Consider the following 23600-nt stretch of genomic DNA (forward strand, 5'->3'; position numbering starts at 1 on the left):
ACTTCTATTTATTTTTATTTTTAGTCCTATTTTTATTTTTATTTTTATTTTTTTTATTTCTATTTCTATTTTTATTGCTATTTCTATTTCCATTTCTATTTTTAGTTCTATTTATTTTTATTTTTAGTCCTATTTTTATTTTTATTTGTATTTTTATTTCTACTTTTATTCTTATTTTTATTTTTATTTCTATTTCTATTTTTATTACTATTTCTATTTCCATTTCTATTTTTATCTTTATATTTAGTTCTATATTTATTTTTAGTTCTATTTTTATTTCTATTTCTATTTCCATATCCATTTCCATTTCTATTTCTAGTTTTATTTCATTTTCTTTTTATTTTTATTTTTATTTCTGTTTCTATTTTTATTTTTACTTTTATTTCTACTTCTATTTCTATTTCTATTTCCATTTCTATTTTATTTTATTTTTATCTCCATTTTTATTTTTATTTTTAGCAGTATTTTAGCATTATTTTAGCTTTCATTACTATCATTATTATTATTACCATTATCACTATTTTAATTTTTATTATTATCATTATTTTAATTTTCATTTCTATTTCTATTTCTATTTCTATTTTATTTTTATTTTTATAATTGTTATCATTATTATTATCAATATCATTATTACATATTATATTACTGTATTATTCTATTATCTATTATTATTCTATTATTTTTTATTATAATCCTCTTATTATATTATTTTTATTATTTTTACATTATATTAGTATTTATTTTATTATTCCATTCTTATTATTTTTAGTTTTATTATTTATTTATTATTACATTATTTTTATTATTCCATTATATTATTTTAATGATATTATTTTATTTTAATGATATTATTTTATTATTTTATTCTTTTATTATTTTATTATTTTATTATAATATTATATCACTATATTTTTAATTTACCGTCATGATTATTTTTATTTTTCATTTTTTTCCGCCTCTCCCTGCGCTGTTTTTTATTTTTCCGCGGCCGCGGTTGCTCAGGGGGAATCTCTGAGTTATTTCTTTTAAATTTTTCATTTTTAATTTATTTTTCTCGTTGCGTTCGGGATATTTTATTGCGGCGGGGCTGTTTCGGATTAATAATAATCGGAATTTAGCGCGGCTTTGGCTCGGGGAGATGGAGAGGAGGGGAGGGGGAAAAAAACCAAAATAAACAAAAAAAAAATTCAAAAAAAACCCCAAAAAAAACCCCAAAAAACCCCAAAAAAAACCAAAAAAAAAGGGAATTTTCCGGTCGGGAATTCGGCATTTCCAGCGGGATCCTCCTGAATCCTCCTTTGATCTTTTCTTTCCCCCATCCCGATTCCGGAATTTTTTATTTTAAATTTTATTTGGATTTTTTTTTTTTTTTTCCTCGGAGCATCCTCACCTTTCCCCCCATCCCCCCTCCTGCGCCACCAATCCCGATTTTAATTTTTTAATTTTTTAATTTTAATTTTTATTTTTATTTTTTTTTTTTTAATTAAACGGCCCCAAATCCTCACCCTCCAAACTTTCGGGCAAAGAATTTGTGGAGGGGGGTGAAAAAATTAAAAAAAAAAAAAAAAAAAAAAGTGAAACTCGGAGAGGCGCCGGCCTTTAATTGGAATCATTTATTTTATTTTTAATATTTATTTATTTTTTTATTTTTTACATTTTGTATATATTTGAATTTTTCTATTTTTTCTATTTTGTATATTTTTTAAAATTTTTATATTTTTCTCTATTTTTCTATTTCTATTTTTCCTGTTTTTCTATTTTTATATGTTTTCTATTTTTCTATTTTTTATATATTTTAATTCCACATTTTTATATTTTATATATATTTTTAAATTTTTCTATTTTTTCTATTTTCTATTTCTATTTTTTAAATTTTTCTCTATTTTCTATTTTTTCTATTTTTAATCTTTCTCTTTTCATTATCTTTAATATTTTTCTACTTTTAATTTTTCTATTTTTATTATTTTTAATATCTTAATACTTTAAATATTTTTAATATTCCGAACATATTTTTATTTTTATACATATATCATTTAAAATTTTTTTTTTCTTTTTTTTCCCTCTTTATTTTATTTTTTTTTCCTCCTTTTCCTAAGCAATTCCTTGGAGTAAATAATTCGAATTTCTGCCGTCCCGAAGATAAATGAGCGGAATTCGCGAGGTTCAAAAGCGGGGGCAGCTCTGGGGAAAAAGGGAGGTTGTAAATTTATTTTATGGACCTTTAAAAACGACCAAAAAAACCCAAAAAAAAGGAAAAAAAATCGTTATTTTGCCGTTTTTATTTTTATTATTTTGATTTTTGAAAGAAATCTTTACCAGGCTTTGGAGAAATTCTCACCAGGCGGATTTTTATTTTTATTTTTATTTTTATTTTTATTTTTGTTCTTATTTTTGTTTTTATTTTTGTTTTTATTTTTATTTTTATTTTAATTTTTATTTTTGTTTTTATTTTTATTTTTATTTTTGTTTTTGTTTTAATTTTTATTGTTATTTTTATTTTTATTTTTATTTTTATTTTTGTTTTTATTTTTTATTTTTATTTTTGTTTTTATTTTTTATTTTTATTTTTATTTTTTATTTTTTATTTTTATTTTTATTTTTTATTTTTGTTTTTGTTTTTGTTTTTATTTTTTATTTTTATTTTTATTTTTATTTTTATTTTTATTTTTATTTTTATTTTTATTTTTATTTTTATTTTTATTTTTATTCATTCTTATTTTTTATTTTTATTTTTATTTTTATTTTTATTTTTATTTTTATTTTTATTTTTATTCATAATCGAGGCGCCGCTGTTTTGTTAATTAATTAATTCAAGGGGAATTTTTAATGAGAGAAATTTATCATGGCCAGGGAGGAGGAGGAGGAGGAGGAAGAAGAAAAAAAATAAAATCGCTCTCGGAGCACAAAATAAACGAATCCGATGCGGGTTTGGGAATTTAATCAGGATTAAAATAAAAAAAAAAATTTAAAATTGAAAAAAATTTGAAAAAATAAAAAAAATGAAAAAATATTGAAAAATATTGGAAAAAATTGAAAAAATTTTGAAAAAATATTGGAAAAAATGGAAAAAATTGAAAAAAAAGAAAAAATATTGAAAAAATATTGAAAAAATATTGAAAAACAATTGAAAAATATTGAAAAAATATTGAAAAACTATTGAAAAAATACTGAAAAAAAACTGAAAAAAAATGAAAAAAATTGAAAAATTATTGGAAAAATATTTGAAAAAATTTTTAAAAAAAAGGAAAAAAAGGAAAAAAATTAAAAAAAAATTTTAAAAATTTTAAAATTATTTTAAAAAATTAAAACCTAAAATTAAACAATCCCTTCGCGGACCCTCCGAGGTGAAGCCAACGGAATTTTGGCGTGAAATAAAAACAGAGGGGGGGAAAAAAAAAGAAAAAAAAAGGAAAAAAATTAAAAAGTGATTTATCACCGAGCCGCGGCTTCTGTTAAACCCCTTCCAAATCCGGGTTTTATCTGAGCCGGGTTTGGTTTGTTTTGTTTTGTTTTGTTTTCCCGGGATAAAAGGGGCCCGGATAAATTGGAATATCCAGGAGATAAAATTCAAAATACAACGGAGACAATCCCCAAATAAAACTCCAGCCCCGGGCTGCTCGGAGGAGCCGCTGATTTATTTTATTTTATTTAATTTTATTTAATTTTATTTTATTTTATTTTATTTTATTTTATTTTATTTTATTTTATTTTATTTTATTTTATTTTATTTTATTTTTTATATAAATTCTTTCTTCTGGTTATTTCCAAGCTGTTTTATCTTTTTATTTTTAATTTTTTTTGGATGTTTCTGCGCTGTGTTTTGTGCTGGGGGGGAAAGCAAAAAAAAGGGAAAAAAAAAAAAAAGAAAATAAAAATCTGAGAGGGAGAGAGCGGGGAAAAAATTCATTTTTGGGGTTTTTTTGTTGTTTTTTTTAATTTTTTTAAGACTTTTTGAGCTTGGATTGAGGGAGGGAGGAAAATGGAAAAGTGGAAAGTGAGGAGCAAACGGTGAAATGTTTGTTTTCCTAGAGAGTGAGATTAAAAAATTAATAATAATAATAATAATAATATTAATAATATTATTAATAATAACAGCGAATAAAATCCTGCGGGTTTTTGGAACCGGCAGCTTCCCAGTGGAAATTTGGGGTGAGAAATATTTTTTAAAAAAAATGGGATTTATTTTTGGAATTCAACCTGTGCTGGTGGAGACTCAGAGCAGGCCCGGGGGTGGGAAAAAACAAATTTTGGAATCCGTGCTGGAAATCTTCACCCGGAATTCCAGAGGAGCTTTGTGTAAACAACAACAACAACAACAACAAAAACCCCAAAATAAATTGAAATGAAATGAAATGAAATGAAATGAAATAATGAAATAAAATAAAATACTAAAATAGAATAGAATAGAATAAAATACTAAAATAAAATAAAATAAAATACCAAAATAAAATAGAATAGAATAAAATAAAATAATAAAATAGAATAGAATAGAATAGAATAGAATAGAATAAAATAAAATAAAATAAAATAAAATAAAATAAAATAAAATAAAATAAAATAAAATAAAATAAAATAAAATAAAATAATAAAAGGGAGCCAAGTGTGCCAGGACAGCGGTACCTGGAGAAAAAAAAACCCCACAAATCTTCAAATTTTGCAGCTGAAAACCAAAGAGAGCCGGGCCAGGCCTGGAGATAAACCCGGGATTTGTGCCGGGGCCGCTCCGGGGTGGGGAAATGGAAATCCCGAGCCGGGGCCGGGGCCGGGCCGGGGGCGGTTCCGGGCCGGGGGTCTCGGGTTTGGGGTAATTCGGGGTTTGGGGTAAAGGGGGGAGGAGCGGGTTTGTGCTTGGGGGTAAATACAGGAGTCGCAAAAATAATAGAAATCAAAATAGAAATGATAATAGAAATAAAAATTGAAGTGATAATAGAAATCAAAATAGAAATGATAATATTAATAATAATAATATTAAAAATAGAGGTGATAATAATAATGGCAACAATGATAATGATAATACTAATAAGAAGAAGATTAAGAGATTAGGAATAATGATAAGAGTAAGAATAATTATAAGGATAAGACTAAGACTAAGAATAAGAATAAGAGTAAGATTAAGAATAAGATTATTAATAAGAATAAGGAATTAGAATAATAAGAATAATGATAAGAATAAGAATAATTATAAGATTAAGATTAAGAATAATGATAAGATTAAGAATAAGAATGATGACAAGAAAAAGAATAATGATAAGAATAATAAGATTAAAAATAAGGGCAATAATAATAGTAACCAAAACTAATAAATATGTAGCCGCAATCCCACGCAACGGAGCAAAAACCAAGGGGAGAGGGAGGAGAAAAAAAAAAAAAAACAAAAAAACCCGACAAAACCACCCCAAAACTCCCCCAAACCCGAATGTCTGGAGCCTGCAGAGGGTGAAACGCTGCGGCAGCATCTGCTCCCCCCGCGTTCGGCGGGACCCTATTCATGTCACGCCGCTTTTCAGGCCCCAAGATGGATCCCCGCGCCCGCCGCTATTATTTGTGTTTTCTTTCCTAACCTTTCAGGTCAGCTCGCACCCTGCAGCTGCCGAGGGGCCATCCCGTGGCCTCGGGGTGCCAATGTGCTGCCAGAGGGGTGTCAAGACCCCGGTAGCCAAAAAAGAAGATGCAGAAGGCGTCGTACTACGACGGCTCGGCGCTCTTCGGGGCTTACTCCTACGGCAACGGATTCGCCTACGAGGGAGCCCAGCCGCCCTTCCAGGCCGCTCCCCACGAGGATGGCGACTTCCAGAGATCCTCCTGCTCCCTGCAGTCTCTGGGCAACAATTCCAAAAATAAGGAGCTCAACGGGAGCTGCGCCAGGCCCCGTTTGGCGCCGGAGCCGCCGGGATCGCCCGACGACGGCGACGACGACGAGGGGAACGGCGGAGGGGGGAAAAGCGCGGCCGGCAAAGGGAATTTGGGGATTTCCAAGCAGATCTTCCCCTGGATGAAGGAGTCGAGGCAGAATTCCAAGCAGAAGAACGGCTCGCCCGGGGCAGGTAGCTGGACAGGGCTGCGAAACCTCCAAAAAAACCCAAAAAACCAAAAATCGAACAAACAAACAAACAAAAAAATATCAGTGAAAGAGAATTGCCAAGGGTTGGAGGGGTCGGTTTTTAGGGATGGTCCAAATTCTGGGTTTTTGGTGGTTTTTGTTTTTTTTTTTTCACTCGGGAATTCCTAAGAGAGGTCTAAGAAGCGCCCAAGGGTTGGAGGAATGGGTTTAGGGTAGGCTTGAATTCCGCTTTTCCTGCCCAAAATTCCAAAGAATCGCAACAGGTTGGAGAAATCGGTTTAGAGAGGGCCCAAATTCTGCTTTTCCTGCCCAGAATTCCAAAGAGAGGTCTAAGAATCGCAAAGGACTGGGGGGATCAGTTTAGGGAAGGACAAAATTCCACTTTTCCTGCCCAGAATTCCAAAAAGGAGATCTAAAAACTGCAAAGGATTACAGAAATCTGATTAAGGAACACCCAAATTTCGTTTTTCCCTCCTAGAATTCCAGACAATCACAAAAGTTGGAGGAATGGGTTTAGAGAAGGTCCAAATTCCATTTTTCCCGCCCAGAATTCCAAAGAGAGGTCTAAAAAGCGCCAAGGGTTGGAGGAATTGGTTTAGAGAAGGCTCAAATTTCAAATTTTCCCTCCTGGAATTCCAGAGAATCGCGAAGGGTTGGCGGGATCAGTTTAGGGAAGGTCCAAATTCCGGATTTAACCCACAAAATTCCAAAGAAAGGTCTAAAAAGCGCCAAGGGTTTGAGGAATGGGTTTAGGGAAGGTCCGAATTCCACTTTTCCTGCCCAGAATTCCAAAGAATCACCAAGGGTTGGGGAAATTGGTTTAGGGAAGGTCCGAATTCCACTTTTTCCTGCCCAGAATTCAAAGGGGCAAATTCTGAGTTTCCAGGTGGGAACATTTCCCTTCTTCCTGTGCTGAAAGGAAGTCTCAGGAGCGGGGGAGTCCCGGGATTTATTTGAGGGTTTGGGGGATGAGGAGAGGATCTCGTGAAATTCCTGACGGGATCCCGGCACTGGGCACCTTTATTTCCAAGCCAAATTGGGGAAAATGCGTCCCCAGCTGCTCCTAAAATCCTGATTGGTCCCTTCCCACCTCTCAGAGGGAGCAGGTGCAGCACCACCTGTGTCTTCTCCTCAAATCCCAGACAAAAATCCCAAAAATCCCAAAAATCCCAAAATCCCCAAATCCCCAAAATCCCAAAATCCCCAAATCCCAAAACCCCAAAAATCCCAAAATCCCCAAAATCCCCAAAATCCCAAAAATCCCGTTCAGATTTGGGGCGATTTTGGCGTAATTTTTGGCGTTGACCTCTCCAAAAAAAGTGGGTGCACAGGTAAATATTGGAGATGAACCTGCATGCAAAACCCAACCCTGCATTAATCTGCCCCGCATTAATTAACTGGCCCCGCATTAATTAATTGGCCGGGCGTTAATCGGCCGGGCAGCGTCGGCCGCCTCTCCACCCCCCACATCCCTGCCAAACGTTATTTTCTGTGAAATTATGGTCGGGAAATAACGGGCTCCTCAATAAAGGGCCCTACATGACATGATCCAATTTTCATAAAGCGGGGGCAGCTTCGGAGAGCAGAGCTCTTAATAAACGCCACCGTTACGGAGCGCAGGCCGAGGGGAGGAGGAGGAGGAGGAGGAGGAGGAGGATTTATTAAAATCCCAGCCCAGCTCCATTTCTCCCTGTAAGTAATTCCCTTTTTATTTCCATCCCGGCTCTGGGTCACGACAGAAACGTGCGGCGAGAAAAGCCCGCCGGGCTCGTCGGCCTCCAAGAGGGCGCGCACGGCTTACACCAGCGCGCAGCTGGTGGAGCTGGAGAAGGAATTCCACTTCAACCGCTACCTGTGCCGGCCTCGCCGGGTGGAGATGGCCAACCTGCTGAACCTCAGCGAGCGCCAGATCAAGATCTGGTTCCAGAACCGGAGGATGAAATACAAAAAGGATCAGAAATCCAAAGGCGTCGCTTCTTCCTCGGCGGGGCCTTCTCCGGCCGGTAGCCCCCCGCAGGCCGCGCAGGCCTCGGCCGCTTTCCTCAACGCTTTGCACCCCGTGAGCGGCGCCTACGAGGCGCCGTCGCCGCCTTCCTTCGGCAAACCCCACCCCAACGCCTACGCCGTGGCCGCCGGCGGCTACCGGGCCCCGCTCAAAGGTTGCCCGCAAAAATACGGAGGCGCCGCCGACGCCGGCGACTACGAGGCCCAGCACGTCCTGCAGGCCAACGGCGCCGGCTACGACGCCCAGGGCAGCCCCGCTTACGTTGGGGGCAACTTTGTGGATTCTCTGGCGACCTCGGGCCCGGCTCTTTACGGCCTCAACCATTTGGACTACGGAGGGGTCGCGTCGGGCCAGCCCCACGGACCCTGCGACGGCCACGGCGCCTACGGCGAGCTCGCCGCGCAGCACGCGGCTCCTCAGGGCAGGATCCAAGAGGCGCCCAAGCTCACCCATCTGTGAGAGGAGGGGAAAAACAAAAAAAAAAACGATGAAAAAATGACAAAAAACGACAAAAAAACGACAAAAAACGACAAAAAAACGAGTTTTGGGGGTTTTTTTGGCGTTTTGGGGGTGTCGGGGTTGAGTTTTTTGGCGGTTTTTGGGGTGTTAAGCACAAAATCTGAGCGTGTTTTTTTTGGTGGTTTTGGCATTAATTTGTTTCTGGAGTTTGTTTGGGGTGGGTCGGAATGCGTCGTTGCCGAGTCACATCTGGATTGTCACCCGTGGTTTTCCAGATGTTGGGAAGGAGGAGGATCCGCCAGCCGAGGTTTGGGGTTTTTTGGCACCCACAAAACCCCAAAAAGATCCAGCAGGAAATTCCTCCCTGCTCCAGACCCACCCGAATCCTTCCCAGCCTTCAGGGCACGGATTTGTCCTTTTCCCGAAAGGATAAATCCGATTTTTTTCAGGAAAAAGAATAAATAAATAAATAAAAGGATAAATCCGCTTTTCCACTGGGTAATTTCCCACCCAAACCCTCCCCCCCAAAAAAATTCCAAATATCCCAAATATCCAAACCTGCCAAGGCCCAGGAGCCAAAATCGTCCCTGCAGGCCCCGCTCCCCCTCTCCAAAACAACAACACAGGAAAAATAAAATTAAACAAAAAAAAGTTTAAACATCGAGATTAAAGAGGTCTAAGCAAAGGGTGGAGGAAAATTTCGGGAAATCTAAAATTTCCTTTTTTTTTTCCCCCCCACCCAAAATTCCGAAGAGAGGAAGAAAGGGTTGACAGGTCTGAATATTTCCCTTTTAATTTCTCCTTTTGGGGTGGGGTTTTTTTGGTTTTTGGTTTTTGGTTTTTGGGGTTTTTTTGGGGTTTGGTTGATTTGTTTGGGGTTTTTTTTTTTTGGTTGGTTTTTTGGAGGTTTTTTTAATTTGTTTTTTGGGGGGGTTTTGGGGGGTTTTTTTGTTTGTTTTTTGGGATTTTTTTTTCCTCTTAGGGTTCACGAGCAGAAAAAGAAAAAAAAAACAAACAAAAAAAGCAATCCTGAGCTCCTTTCGTCCTCTCCTCTTGATCTTTGGTGAAAACAGGGTATTTTTTGAGCAGAGGGAATGTCCTCCCACCAGAGCAGGAAAACAAAACAAATCCCTGGGATTTGCTGATGATTTCCTGCCAGGACATCTTTTGTTGCACTTAGAGTTTACATATAATTAATAATAATAATAATAATAATAATTAAAAAAAACAAAAAAAAAGCAAAAAAAAAGCGATTTTTGAAGGTCGAGGCGCCCTTCAGTTAGGTGTGTGTTCTGGTGAACATTCAGATATATTTATTGGTTATAGCCAGTTGAAAATATTTTTTTTTTGGTTGTTTTGTTGTTTTTATTTTTTTTTTTGTAATATTTATCCCCCCTCCCCGAGACGATGTATTTATACGAGGGAAAAGCAAGCAAAAAAAAAAAAAAAAAAAAAAAAGAATTTTTTAGCGTTTTCTTCCCAAAAAAAACAACAAAAAAAAATTTAAAAAAAAAGGCAGAAAAAATTTAAAAAATTAATAAAAAAAAATTGTGTTCCCCCATGTCATTGTACCACGAGAGCTTCTTTGAGTTATTGTAATTTAGGGAGAAGCCGTAGTTTTATGTTGCCTTGGTAATTATGATTAATGTAATTAGTTCTACTGGAGGCATGAGAGCAGAACCAGAACTGTAATTGTTTAGTCCTGAATTAGAAGAATTTAATCGCGGATCCCTCCCCTCCCTCCTCCTCCTCCTCCCTTTGTTCTTCCAGGAGTTCTTTTCTTCCAGGGTTGTGAACAATTCCCCAATAAACTTTTCTGTTCTCGCTTTTTTTATTTTTATTTTTTTATTATTATTATTATTATTATTTTTTTAATATGATCTCGTGATATCCTGGTCGGATTTCGAGGTGGAAAATAAAAAATTTAAATTTTTTTCTTTTTTTTTTTTTTTTTTTTTTTTGGAGGGGAAATATTAAAAAAAAAATGGAAAAGGGAAGAGAGGAGAGGGGGTTGAGAGCGGCGTCCCCGTTTTGGGGTGAAATCCTGGGAATTGGGGAATCCACAAAGAGGGATCACGTGGAGGCGAGGCAGGGATGCCATTGGAGAGGGAATGAAAACAAAGGGAAAGGGATTAATCACGGGAGAAAATAATAAAAAAAAATAAAAATTAAAAAATAAATAAATACAAGGAGGGTTTAAAAAAAAAAAAAAAAAAAAAAAAAAAGAAGAAAATGTAAAATTGGAGTTTCCAGCCGGGGCTTTCCTTGCGAAGTGAGGAGGAAGGAAATGGTTTATTTTATTTATTCTAGGCAATAATTTTTTTAAAAAGATTTTATTCTGTTCAAAATCAAACGATTGAATTGAGGCTGAAATAATTGAGTTGTGGCTAAAATCACGGGATGGCTCCAAAAACACTCCCCGGACACCCCAAATTTTAATTAAAAAAAAAATAAAATAAAATAAAACAAAACCAGAAAATCCAAATCGAAAAAAGGGAGAACAACCCCGGGCCAGCAGCGAGAGCGGGGGGGAGAACGCCGTGAAAAATTCGATTTTTATGCTCTAAAACCCTAAAAAAAAATAAATAATAAACTTTTATTACAGCAGCAATAAAAGTTTTATGGGGCTGGGAAGGGATGGGGAGGAGGAGGAGGAGGAGGAGGAGGAGGAGGAAGACGAGGGGAGATTTTTGGATTTTCACTGCGGTGGAGAGAAAAGGGTGGAAAAGCTGAAAAGGTACCCAAAAAAAAAAAAATTTAAAAAATAAATAAAAATTAAAAAGGGGGCGGGTGCTGTAGGAACAGCGGGGTTTTGTGTTTTGTACTTTCTATATTTTCTAATTTTGTATCTATTTTATATTTGATATTTTATAGCCCATATCCGATACTTTATTGAGCATATTTGATATTTTAGAGGTTCTCTTTTATAGCCCATATCCTCTATTTTCTAGAATACATTTTTAAATTATTTTTTTATATTTTATACCCTCTATCCTCTATTTTCTATAATTTTTTATTTTATATCCCATATTCTCTATCCGATATCCCATATCCTACATTTCCTGGAATATATTTTCATATTTTATATCCTTTATCCCATATTTCCTCTATTTTTATATTTTATATTCTATATTTTCAATAGTACGTTATATATATTTTTTTAAAAAATATATTTTAGCTGCCCTACATTTTAAATATTTTACATTTTATTTACTTCACCTGTGTGCACAGCCAGGATAAACCCTGGAGGGATTAAAAAAAACCCCTAAAATTAAAAACTAAAAAAAAAAAAAAAAACTTAAAAAAAAAAGTTTGGAAAAGAAACCCCTCATGAGAAAGGAGCTCTGATAAAGGAAATTCCAGGTTAATAAATTAAATATTCAAATAATTAAAATTGGAGCGCTAATAAATAACGGGAACCATTTCTCGTTGTGAAAAATTCGGATTTTAAACCCTGGCAGGTCCGGACTCAGCTCCCACAAAAATTGCAGCGATTTTTTTTTTTTTCCTCTCCCATTCCCAGATTTTTTTTTCCTCTCCCATTCCCAGATTTTTTTTTTCTTTTTATTTTTTTTATTTTCCTCCGGCGCCATGTTGTGCCAGGGATTCCCAGGAAATGGTTAAAAATCTGGGAAAACAGGGGGAAAAAAAGAGAAAAAAAAAAAAAATCCAATTCCGGGAGTGACGCGTCCTCCGCTTCCTCCCAGCCCCGCTCCGGGCTGGGCCCTCCAAGATTTTGGATTTTTTTTTTAATTTTTTTCTCCTTTTTTTGGAGTTGGAAATTTCCCCCCCCCCCCCCCTTGTGTCTCTGTGCGATGAATGGGGGAAAAAAAAAAATCACAATTATCTCCCAGAGGGTTTTTTCCCTTTTTTCTTTTTCTTCTCTTTATTTTCCCCCCTTATTTTCATTTTTCCATCTTTTTATTTTCCTGCTTTTCCGTTCCCTTCGTTCTCATTCCTCTTTATTTTCATTTTCCCGCCTTTTAATTTTCTCCTCTTTTCATTTCCCCCCTTTTAATTCCCTTTTTAATTTCCCCCCTTTTCATTTTCCCCCCTTTCCATTTCTCCCTCTTTTCATTTCCCCCTCCTTTTTTATTCCCTCTTCTTTTAATTTTCCCCCTTTCCTTTTCCCCCTCTTTTCATTTTTTCCCCTTTTCATTTCCCCCTTCTCGTTTTTCCATCTTTTCATTCCCTTTCTTCTCATTTTTCCCTCTTTTAATTTCCCCTCTTTTAATTTCCCCTCTTTTCATTCCCTCACTTTCCATTTTTTCCCCTTTTCATTTTTCCCCTTTTTATTTCCCCCTCTTCTCATTTCTCCCTTTTCCTTTTTCCCTTTTCATTCCCCCTTTTTAATTTTTCCCACTTTTCATTTTCCCCCCTTTCCTTTTCCCCACTTTCCATTTCCCCCTTTTTCATTTTTTCTTTCCCCTTTTCATTTTTCCCCTTTCCTTTTCCCCCCTTCTCATTTTTCCCTTTTCATTTTTCCCTTTTTTTATTCCCCCTTTTTTCATTTCCCCACTTTTCATTTTTTCTTTCCCCTTTTCATTTCCCCCTTTCCTTTCCCCCACTCTTCATTTTTCCCTTTCAATTCCCCCTTTTTTTATTTTTCCCCCTTTCCATTTCCCCCAACTTTTCATTTTTCCCCTTTTTATTTCCCCCCTCTTCTCATTTCTCCCTTTTCATTTTTCCCTTTTTTCATTCCCTTTTTTTCATTTTTCCCACTTTCCATTTTCCCCTTTTTATTCTTCCCCCTCTCTTCTCATTCCCCCCACTTTTAATTCCTCCCTCTTTTTATTTTTCTTCTCCCCTTCCAACCCCAACCGTGACCAAAAAGCTGAGACAACTCCTGAGGGCTCCTGGGGAAAATTTACATCCCAAATTTTTCCTCTCCATCCCTCAAAAAAAAAATTAAAAAATTAAAAAAAATAATTGGCAACCCTAGACAAAGCAACGCCAATGACCAAACCCCAAATTATTTTATTTTTAATCATTAACCTGACGAGATTAAACCGATTTCCTCCGCGGTTTTCATTGGCACAATTGAATTTTTTTTTTTTTTAATTATTATAATTCTTTTTCTCACCCCCCCCCGGCTAAATGAGCTTTAGATTTATTCCAAACCCTCCCCACCCACGCGGATTCTTGGAGTGACAAAAGTTTCCAGGCTTCTCCCTGCGGGAACGGAGCCTCCCAGTCCCTCCCAAGCTGCGAAATGGGAGAACTGGAACACCAGAAAAAAAAAAAAAAAACCAACCCCAAAAACCCCAAAAATCTCCTTTCCCCAACCCCTCCCTCGCCCATTATTTAATATTTCTATTTTTTTAGAGTTTCTAATTTTTTATTTCGAGTTTCTAGGTGGATTAAAGTTTATAAATCTTCCCAAGGGTTTAAAAAAAAAAAAAAAAAAAAACAAAACTCGGTGGCAAAAGCCAAATTTCTTTGCTGGGCGAGCCAGGGCGAGCTGTCAAAAGTCTTTGGAGGAAAAGATTGATGAATTCTCTCTTCTTTTGGGGTTGTGGGGACCCGGGGCGCTTTAAAGAGACCAAAGAAAGACCCGGAAAAAAAAACCCCAAAAAACAAAACAAAACAAAACAAAAAAAATCCGGGGAAATGACATTTTATTTATTTATTTTGTAAACTCTGGAAGTGAAGGGGGAAAACAAAAAAAAAAAAAAAAAAAAAGAGAAGAAACGCGATTTGGGAATTAAAAACGAGTCGGGCCTTTGAGGAAAGCGCGAGGGTTTCGTTAAGCCGGGCTTGGGAAGGAGAAGGATTAGGTTGAGCTTTAAATTTAATTTAAGCCGGAGAATCGGGCGGGTTTAACTAAATTTGACTTAAAATTTGATTTCCTAAGCGCTGCCAGCCCGGCTCAAAGGCGAGCTCCGGGAAAAGTTGGAAAAGAGGGAAATGTGGGAACAGGAGCCCAGACACAACTGGGAATGGCCGGGAGGGAGAAAATCCCGGAAATTCCGGAAAAATCCCGGAAATTCCGGAAAATCCCGGAAATCCCGGAAAATCCCGAGAATCCCGGAAATTCCGGAGATCCCGGAAATCCCGGAAAATCCCGAGAATCCCGGAAATTCCGGAAAATCCCGGAAATCCCGGAAAATCCCGAGAATCCCGGAAATTCCGGAAAATCCCGGAAATCCCGGAAAATCCCGAGAATCCCGGAAATTCCGGAGATCCCGGAAATCCCGGAAATTCCGAAAACCCCCGGAAATCCCGAAAATCCCGGAAATTCCGAAAATCCCGGAAATTCCGAAAACCCCCGGAAATTCCGGAAATTCCGGAAATCCCGAAAATCCCGGAAATTCCGAAAACCCCCGGAAATTCCGGAAATTCCAAAAACCCCCGGAAATTCCGGAAATTCCGGAAATCCCGAAAATCCCGGAAATTCCGAAAACCCCCGGAAATTCCGAAAATTCCGAAAATTTCGAACATTCCAGAAATTCTGAAAATTCCGGGAATTCCCTTTTCTCGCGGCGGGGCCTGAGCATGGAAGAGCTGGAAATCGGCTGGAGGAGCCTGGAGAGGGCTGGGAACTGGGAATGGGACTGGGAGAACTGGGATGGACTGGGATTGACTGGGAGAACTGGGAATGGGACTGGGATTGACTGGGAGAATTGGGATGGGACTGGGAGAACTGGGAATGGGACTGGGAGAACTGGGATGGACTGGGATGGGACTGGGAGAATTGGGATGGCACTGGGAACACTGGGAAGGGATTGGGAGAATTTGGAATAGACTGGGAGCACTGGGATGGGACTGGGAACACTGGGATGGGACTGGGAGAACTTGGAAGGGACTGGGAGCACTGGGAAGGACTGGGAGAACGGGAATGGACTGGGAGGATTGGGAAAGACTGGGAGAATTGGGATGGGACTGGGAACAATGGGAAGGGACTGGGAGAATTGGGATGGACTGGGAGAACTGGGAATGGGACTGGGATGGACTGGAATGGGACTGGGAGCATCGGGACGGGACAGGGAGCACTGGGATGGACTGGGAGGATTGGGAAGGGACTGGGAACACTGGGAAGGGACTGGGAGAATTGGGATGGACTGGGAGAACTGGGAATGGGACTGGGAACACTGGGAAGGGACTGGGAGGATTGGGAAGGGACTGGGAACACTGGGAAGGGACTGGGAGGATTGGGATGGACTGGGAGCACTGGGAAGGGACAGACAGGACAGGCAGCATCTCCCAGCCCACATCCCCCAGCCAAGGAAGGATTTTCATTTTTCATTTTTCATTTTTGATTTTTAATTTTTAATTGTTGATTGCCGATTCCTGGGCGCTGCCGGGTGATTGCTGGCATTGCTGGGGCTCCTCTCTCTTTCTCTCCTTTTTTTTTTAATTTTCTTTTTTTTTAATCAATTAAACAAAATAACTCTTTCCGTTCGCCGCTAGGCCCCGCCTGCCATTGGCTGGGGCCACTCACGTGACGAGAATTGGCCACAATTTCTGCCCCCGAGCCTCGAATTTACCCGAATTTACCCGAATTTACCCGAATTTATCCCCTCCGCCCGAATCCTCAGCAAAAATAAAAGTTATTAAAAAAAAAAACAACCCGAGCACCGTCACCATCAAAAAAAAGCCTGGTCCGCATTTTTCTCTCTCCCTCCTCCTCCTCTTCTTCCTCCTCCTCCCTCTCCCTCTCCCCCGCCTCCCTCCCTCTTTCCAAACCCTCTGGAAAAAGCCATGAATTTGGAATTTGAGAGGGAGATGGGGTTTATAAACAGCCAGCCTTCTCTCGCCGAGTGCCTGACGCGTCTCCCCGCTGTCCTGGAGACGTTTCAAACTCCATCAATCACGGCCCCGACATTCATTCCTCCTCCTTTCGAGCTTCTCCAAAGCCTCCGTCCTTCTTCCGGCAGCCGGGAGAGAGCCGGGAGCCAAAAAAGAGAATTTCGGGGTCCGGCACCGCAGCCCGGCCCCGGGGCGGCCGAATTTCCTTGGATGAAGGAGAAGAAATCGTCCCGGAGAAGCGGCCAGGCTCCGTTTTCTTCATCTTCATCATCATCATCTTCATCATCTTCATCCTCCTCGCTGCTCGCCGCGGGATTTCCCGCAGGTTGGTATCGCTCCCGGGGGGGTTTTGGTTGGATATTCCTCAAAAAAAAAAAATTTAAAAAAAAATTTTAAAAAATCTCCTTTTCTCGCACCGAAATATTCCTTGAATTTATCCCCTCCTCCTATCCAGAGAGGAGCCCCCCCCCCGAAATTGGGAAATTAGTGGAGTGATTTTTTCCCGAAAAAATCCCCAAATTCTCCTCTTATCGCCTCAAAATATTCCCCGAATCCACCCCCCCCTTTCAGGAGTTCCCCCCAAAATCGTGAAATTCCCGGCGCGATTTTCCCCAAAAAATCCCCCAAATTCTCCTCGACCCCATCCCCCATACCCAGAGAAGCTCTTCCCGAAATTCCGAAATTCCCGGCGCGATTTTCCCAAAAAAAACCCCAAATTTTCCTCATCTCACCCCCAAATATTCCCCGAACTCATCTCCCCTCTACCCAGAGAAGCTCTTCCCGAAATTCCGAAATTCCCGGAGCGATTTCCCCCCCAAAAAAATCCCAAATTCTCCTCGACCCCATCCCCCATACCCAGAGAAGCTCTTCCCGAAATTCCGAAATTCCCGGCGCGATTTTCCCACCGCGCTTCTGCCCCTTCCCCCCGAAAATAAAAAGAACAAACGAACAAATAATTAACAAATTAATTAACAAATTGCCGCAATTTCTGCCGAACCGAGAGCGAGCAGGGGCCGGGGCCGGGGATTTTTGTGGCTCCGTTTGTCGCGATTTCTCTGCGGGTTTTTACAGCCCACGGCCAAAAGGAGGAGGAGAAAAAAAAGGGGAAAAAAGGGAAAAAAAGGGAAAAAAAAGGAAAAAAAAAACAAAGATCAAAAGCTCCGAGAAGCGCGGAGGGAGGGAGGGGAATGGGTGGGGAATGAGGGGGCTGCTGCCTGCAGGGTGGGGAAAATCCCGCCGGGAATTTCGGAATTTTGGGGGGAATTCTTTCTGGGTATGGGGGATGGGATCGAGGAGAATTTGGGGTTTTTTTGGGGGGGAAAATCGCGCCGGGAATTTCGGAATTTTGGGGGAAACATCTCTGGAAAGGGGGGGATGGGGTCGAGGAGAATTTGGGATTCTTTGGAAAATTCGCTCCGGGAATTTCACAATTTCGGGAGATCCTTTCTGGGTAGAAGGGGATGGGTTCGGGGGATGTTTTGGAGCGAGGAGAGGAAAATTTCGGGGTTTTTTTTGGGAAAATCGCGGCGGGAATTTCGGAATTTTGGGGGGAACCTCTCTGGGTATGGGGGGATGGGGGTGGAGGAGAATTTGGGGTTTTTTTGGGAAAATCGCGCCGGGAATTTCGGAGTTTTGGGGGGAACCTCTCTGGAAAGGGGGGATGGGTTAGAGGAGAATTTGGGGTTTTTTTGGGAAAATCGCTCCGGGAATTTCGGAATTTTGGGGGGATCCTTCCCGGGTAGAGGGGGATGGGCTCGAGAATAATTTGTGATTCTTTGGAAAAATCGCTCCAGGAATGTCACGATTTTGGGGGAATTCTTTCTGGAAAGGGGGGGGATGGCTTCGAAGAGAATTTGGGTTTTTTGGGGGGGGGATTCCGGGAATTTCACAATTTCGGGGGGAGCCTCTCTGGATATGGGGGGATGAGCTCGAGGATAATTTGGGGTTTGTTTTTTTGGGAATTTCATAATTTTGGGTTGGACCTCTCTGGGTATGGGGGATGGGTTAGAGGAGAATTTGAGGAAAAATGGTTCCGGGAATTTCGGAATTTTGGGGGGAACTTCTCCGGGTATGGGGGATGGGTTCGAGGAGAATTTGGGATTTTTTTGGGAAAATCGCTCCGGGAATTTCACAATTTCTGGGGATCCTTCCTGGGTGGAGGGGGATGGGTTCGGGGGATATTTTGGGGATTTTTTGGGGAAAATCGCTCCGGGAATTTCGGAATTTCGGGGGGAGCCTCTCTGGGTATGGGGGATGGGTTCGAAAATAATTCGGGAAAAATCGCGCCGGGAATTTCACGATTTTGGGGGAATCCTCTCTGGAAAGGGGGGACGGGGTCGAGGAGAATTTGGGGATTTTTTGGGAAAATCGCTCCGGGAATTTCCCAATTTCGGGGGGAGCCTCTCTGTGTATGGGGGATGGGTTCGTGCAGAATTTGGGATTTTTTTTTGGGAAATCTCTCCGGGAATTTCCCAATTTCGGGGAAGCCCCTCTGGATAGGAGGGGGATGGGTTCGAGGAGCGAGGGTTGATCCCAGAAAATGAAATTATTCCAGCCCCAAAAACCGCCCGGAAAAAGGAGCAGCGCCTGTGCCGGGCGCTTCCCCTCGGGATGAGAGGTCGGAGGAACAATTCCAGGATTTCCATGGAATTTTTTTTCCCCCATGGAATTTTTCCACGGCTCAGGTAAAACCGGGCAGGGCCAGGGCGGACACCGGAGCTCGTTGGACCCCGGGGGAAAAACTGGAATAATGAAATCAAAGAACGGGGGAAGGGTAAAAAAAATAAAATAAAAATAATAAAAAAAAAATAAAATAAAATAAAATAAAATAAAATAAAATAAAATAAAATAAAATAAAATAAAATAAAATAAAATAAAATAAAAATAAAACAAAACAAAATAAAACAAAACAAAACAAAACAAAATAAAACAAAATAAAATAAAACTAAAACTAAATAAAACAAAATAAAATAAAATAAAATAAAATAAAATAAAATAAAATAAAATAAAATAAAATAAAATAAAATAAAATAAAAGGAATGGTTTGGATGGCGGAGAGGGAAAGGATTTAAATGGAGCGAAATCCCAGAGAGGGGAAAATCCTCTCGAGGAGAAAGAATTCTTCATTCCCAATCATCTTCCAGAGAGGGAAAAGTTGAATTAAAGTGAAATTTGGATCGGTTGGACTCCTCCAGCCCCTGGGTCCGGTGCCAATATTCCAATTTTCCCCCTCTCCGTGCGTTCCAGAGGTGAATTAAACAATTTTTCCTCGAAATTTGGATTGCTTGCACTCCTCCAACCCTTCAGTTCGGTGCCAAATTTCCAAATTCCTCCCCCTCAACGCGTTCCAGAGTTGAATTAAACAATTTTCCTCGAGATTTGGACTGGTTACACTCCTCCAATCCCGAGTCCCGGGCCAATTTTCCAATTTTTTTTTTCCCCTGCCGTGTTCCAGAGTTGAATTAAACAATTTTTTTTGCATTCGAGTGATTTTTTTTTTTCCCATTTTCCCTACACACCGTGGGTTCCAGAGTCAAATTAAACATTTTTCCTCGAAATTTGGACTGGTTGGACTTTTCCAACTTCTGAGTCCGGTGCCAAATTTCCAAATTCTTTCCCCCCAATGTGTTCCAGAGTTGAATTAAACAATTTTTTGCATTCCAGTGAAATTTTTTTCCACTTTTTCCACCCCACCGTGTGTTCCAGAGTTGAATTAAACAATTTTCCACAAAACTTGGACTTCGTGGACTCCTCCAACCCTTCAGTCCGGTTCCAATTTTCCAATTTTTTCTCCTCTCCATGTTTTCCAGAGTCGAATTAAACAATTTTTTCGCAAAATTTGCGCTGCTTGCACTCCTCCAACCCCTGAATCCTCTACCAATATTCCGATTTTTTTTCCTTGCCATGTTCCAGAGTCGAATTAAACATTTTTCCTCGAAATTCGCACTGGTTGCACTCCTCCAACCTTTGAGTCCTGTTCCAATTTTCCAATTTTTTTTCCTCTCCGTGTTTTCCAGAGTCGAATTAAACAATTTTCCTCGAAATTCGCGCTGCTTGCACTCCTCCAACCCCTGAATCCTGTACCAATATTCCGAATTTTTTTCCCTGCCATGTTCCAGAGTCAAATTAAACAATTTTCCTCGAAATTTGCGCTGCTTGCTCTCCACCAACCCCTGAATCCGATACCAATACTCCAAATTTTTTTCCCTGCCGTGTTCCAGAATTGAATTAACCGATTTTTCCCTTTTTTTTTTGTTTTTTTTTTTTTTTTTTTTTGTTTTTTTTTTTTTTTGTTTTGGTTTGGTTTGGTTTTTTTTTTGTTTTTTCCCGGTTTTCCAGACCCGAACAGCACCAACAACTCCCGGAGACTCCGCACCTCCTACACCAACACTCAGCTGCTGGAGCTGGAGAAGGAATTCCACTTCAACCAATACCTGTGCCGGCCTCGCCGGGTGGAGATCGCGGCTTTGTTAGACCTGAGCGAGCGCCAGGTCAAGGTTTGGTTCCAGAACCGCCGCATGAAGCGCAAAAAACAAACCCGGCACGCGGTGCTGGATGAGAACGGCGAACCCGAGCGTTTGGCGACCAAACAGAGCCCCGTGGCCAGCGTGGAGAGGCCCGTGGTGGCCACCGGGGAGGGGCGCGGGTCAGGGGAGAGGCCGCGGGGGTTTGGGATCCTCGCCGAGGAGGAGCTGGAATTGTTGGGGAGCGCGATCTGGAGCGCGGAGCTGCGGCTGGAATGGGAAGAGCGGCAGGAGAGAGAGGAAAAGGAGGTTTGGGGGTGCTGGTAGAGCCCCAAAATCTGACCTGGAAAAAAAAAAAAAAGGGGAACCACCCCAAAATCTGAGCTGGAAGAGGGGGAACCACCTCAAAATCTGACCTGGAAAAAAAAAAAAGGGAAACCACCTCAAAATCTGACCTGGAAGAGGGGGAACCACCCCAAAATCTGACCTGGAAAAAAAAAAAAGGGAAACCACCTCAAAATCTGACCTGGAAGAGGGGGAACCACCCCAAAATCTGACTCGGAAAAAGGGGAACCACCCCAAAATCTGAGCTGGAAAAAAGGGGAAGCACCCCAAAATCTGACCTGAAAAAAAGGGGATCCACCCCAAAATCTGACCCGGAAAAAGGGGAACCACCTCAAAATCTGACCTGGAAGAGTGGGAACCACCCCAAAATCTGACCCGGAAAAAAGGGGAACCACCCCAAAATCTGACCTGGAAGAGGGGGACCCCCAAAATCTGCCCTGAAGGAAAGGGAACCCCCAAAATCTGCCCTGAAAGAAGGGGAACCCCCAAAACCTGCCCTGGAAGAAGGTAGAATCCCAAAAATCTGCCCTAAAGAAACGGGGACCACCCCAAAATCTGCCCTGAAAAAAAGGAAAGCGCCCCAAAATCTGCCCTAAAGGAAAGGGAACCCCCCCAAAATCTGCCCTGGAAGAAAAGGGACCCCCAAAATTTGTCCTAAAGGAACGGGGACCACCCCAAAATCTGCCCTGAAGGAAGGGGCTCACCCCAAATCTGCCCTGGAAGAAAAGGGACCCCCAAAATCTGCCCTAAAGGAAAGGGGAACCCCCACTTCCAACCCAGTCAGAGATTTGGGGCTTCCAGGCACTGCCAGCACCCCAAAATCTGCCCTAAAAAATAGAGACTCACTCCAAGATCTGCCCTGAAATAAGGTGAAGCCCCCCAAAATCAGTGCTTTAAAAATGAAATCCACCCCCAAAAATCCGCCCCGAAATGGGAACCCCCAAAATCTACCCAAAAATAAGGTGAACCCCCAAAAATCTGCCCTAAAGAAAGTGGGACTCACCCCAAAATCTGCCCTAAAAGAATGGGAAAACCCCAAAAATCTGCCCTAAAGAAAGTGGGACTCACCCCAAAATCTGCCCTAAAAGAATGGGAAAACCCCAAAATCTGCCCTGAAAAGTGAAACTCACCCCAAAATCTGCCCTAAAATAAGGGAAAAACCCCAAAATCTGCCCTGAGAAAAGTGGGACTCACCCCAAAATCTGCCCTAAAATAAGGGAGAAACCCCAAAATCAACCCTAAAAAAAAATGGAATTCCCCAAAATCTGCCCTAAAATAAGGGAGAAACCCCAAAATCAACCCTAAAAAAAAATGGAATTCCCCAAAATCTGCCCTAAAATAAGGGAGAAACCCCAAAATCAGCCCTAAAATAAAGTGAACCCCTAAAATCTGCCCTAAAAAATGAAACCAACCCCCCAAAAAATCTTCCCCGAAACGGGACCCCCCCGGCCGATTCCCACCCCATCCTCTCCTCCCCAAAATCCAAATTTTCCCGATTTCTCCTCCCTCCCAGAGTTGATTTTTTAATTTTTTTTTTTCACCAGGAGGTGAAAGAGCGGCCGCGGTTTTGTTGAAATTCAGGTATTTAATGATAATTTAATTTATTTTAATTCCCCCCTTAATTTATTTTATTTTATTTTATTTTTGGTAAGAGATGTCAGCCCTTGGGAGAGAGAGAGAAAAATAAAATAAAATAAAATAAAAATAAAATAAAATAATAAAAATTTGTAAATCCTCCCCAGAGATTTTCTCAGGAATCAGAAGGAGACTTTTAGGTTTCGTAATAAAATTAAATTATTAAAATTAAAATTAAAAAAAAAAAAAATCAGAGGAGTTTTCCTTCCTCTCTTTGCGTTTTAGATGTAGATTATTTATTCCAATCCTTTCCTAGCAAAGGGGAAAATTATTTAAATTATTTATTGTATCTTTATTTTCATAGAGTAAATAAAAGAATTTATAAAACCGACAAACGCGTGATTGCTCTGGATTTCACTCCAAAAAATCAAAATTTTTTTTTTTTGTTTTGGTTGTTTTCCTCCATTAATCATCTTTTTTTTTTTTTTTTTTCCTTTGTAATGAGGTTTAAAAATCCAAAGAAATCCCCAAAAAATTCCAGAATCTTCGGGAAATGTTTCCGTGGTTCGGGTCTGGGTTAATTTTTTTTTTATCCAGCTTGGAGTTTGTTTATTTATATATTTTGTTTGTTGGATTAAATCAAAAAGGAGATTTTTTTATTTTTTAATTTGAATGTTTGTGGTGTTTTGGTGATGGGGAAAATCGTTTTCTTAAAGGAAAAAAAAAAGAACAAAAAAATCGAGAACGCAAAATAAAACTGCAAGGACAAAAGAAGAAAAGCATCAAAAAACAACAAAAAAAACGAACAAGAAAACAAAAAAAAAAATAAATCCCAACAATTAAACCATAGAAAAACCCCAAGCAAAAATAATAATTTAAACAAAACAAAAACAAAAAACAAAAACAAAAAAACCACACACACACACAAAAAAAAAAAAAAAGC

General features: G+C 39.7%; 2 protein-coding genes across 2 annotated transcripts; both read left to right on the forward strand.

Annotated features, from left to right (window-relative positions):
* The first annotated feature begins 5586 nt into the window (after positions 1–5586).
* Positions 5587–10412, forward strand: HOXB3 (homeobox B3). Its single transcript, XM_014892969.2, has 2 exons — positions 5587–6044; positions 7801–10412. Exons 1-2 carry the CDS (start codon positions 5669–5671, stop codon positions 8523–8525), a joined length of 1101 nt encoding a protein of 366 aa, XP_014748455.2. The 5' UTR covers positions 5587–5668; the 3' UTR covers positions 8526–10412.
* Positions 10413–16221: 5809 nt separating this feature from the next.
* On the forward strand, positions 16222–23065 carry HOXB2 (homeobox B2). The gene is made up of 2 exons (XM_014892962.2): positions 16222–16599; positions 20613–23065. Exons 1-2 carry the CDS (start codon positions 16227–16229, stop codon positions 21062–21064), a joined length of 825 nt encoding a protein of 274 aa, XP_014748448.2. The 5' UTR covers positions 16222–16226; the 3' UTR covers positions 21065–23065.
* The last annotated feature ends 535 nt before the right edge of the window (positions 23066–23600 follow it).

The sequence above is a fragment of the Sturnus vulgaris genome, chromosome 27 (assembly GCF_052056855.1).
Source record: "Sturnus vulgaris isolate bStuVul1 chromosome 27, bStuVul1.hap1, whole genome shotgun sequence".
NCBI classification, from domain to species: Eukaryota; Metazoa; Chordata; class Aves; order Passeriformes; family Sturnidae; genus Sturnus; species Sturnus vulgaris.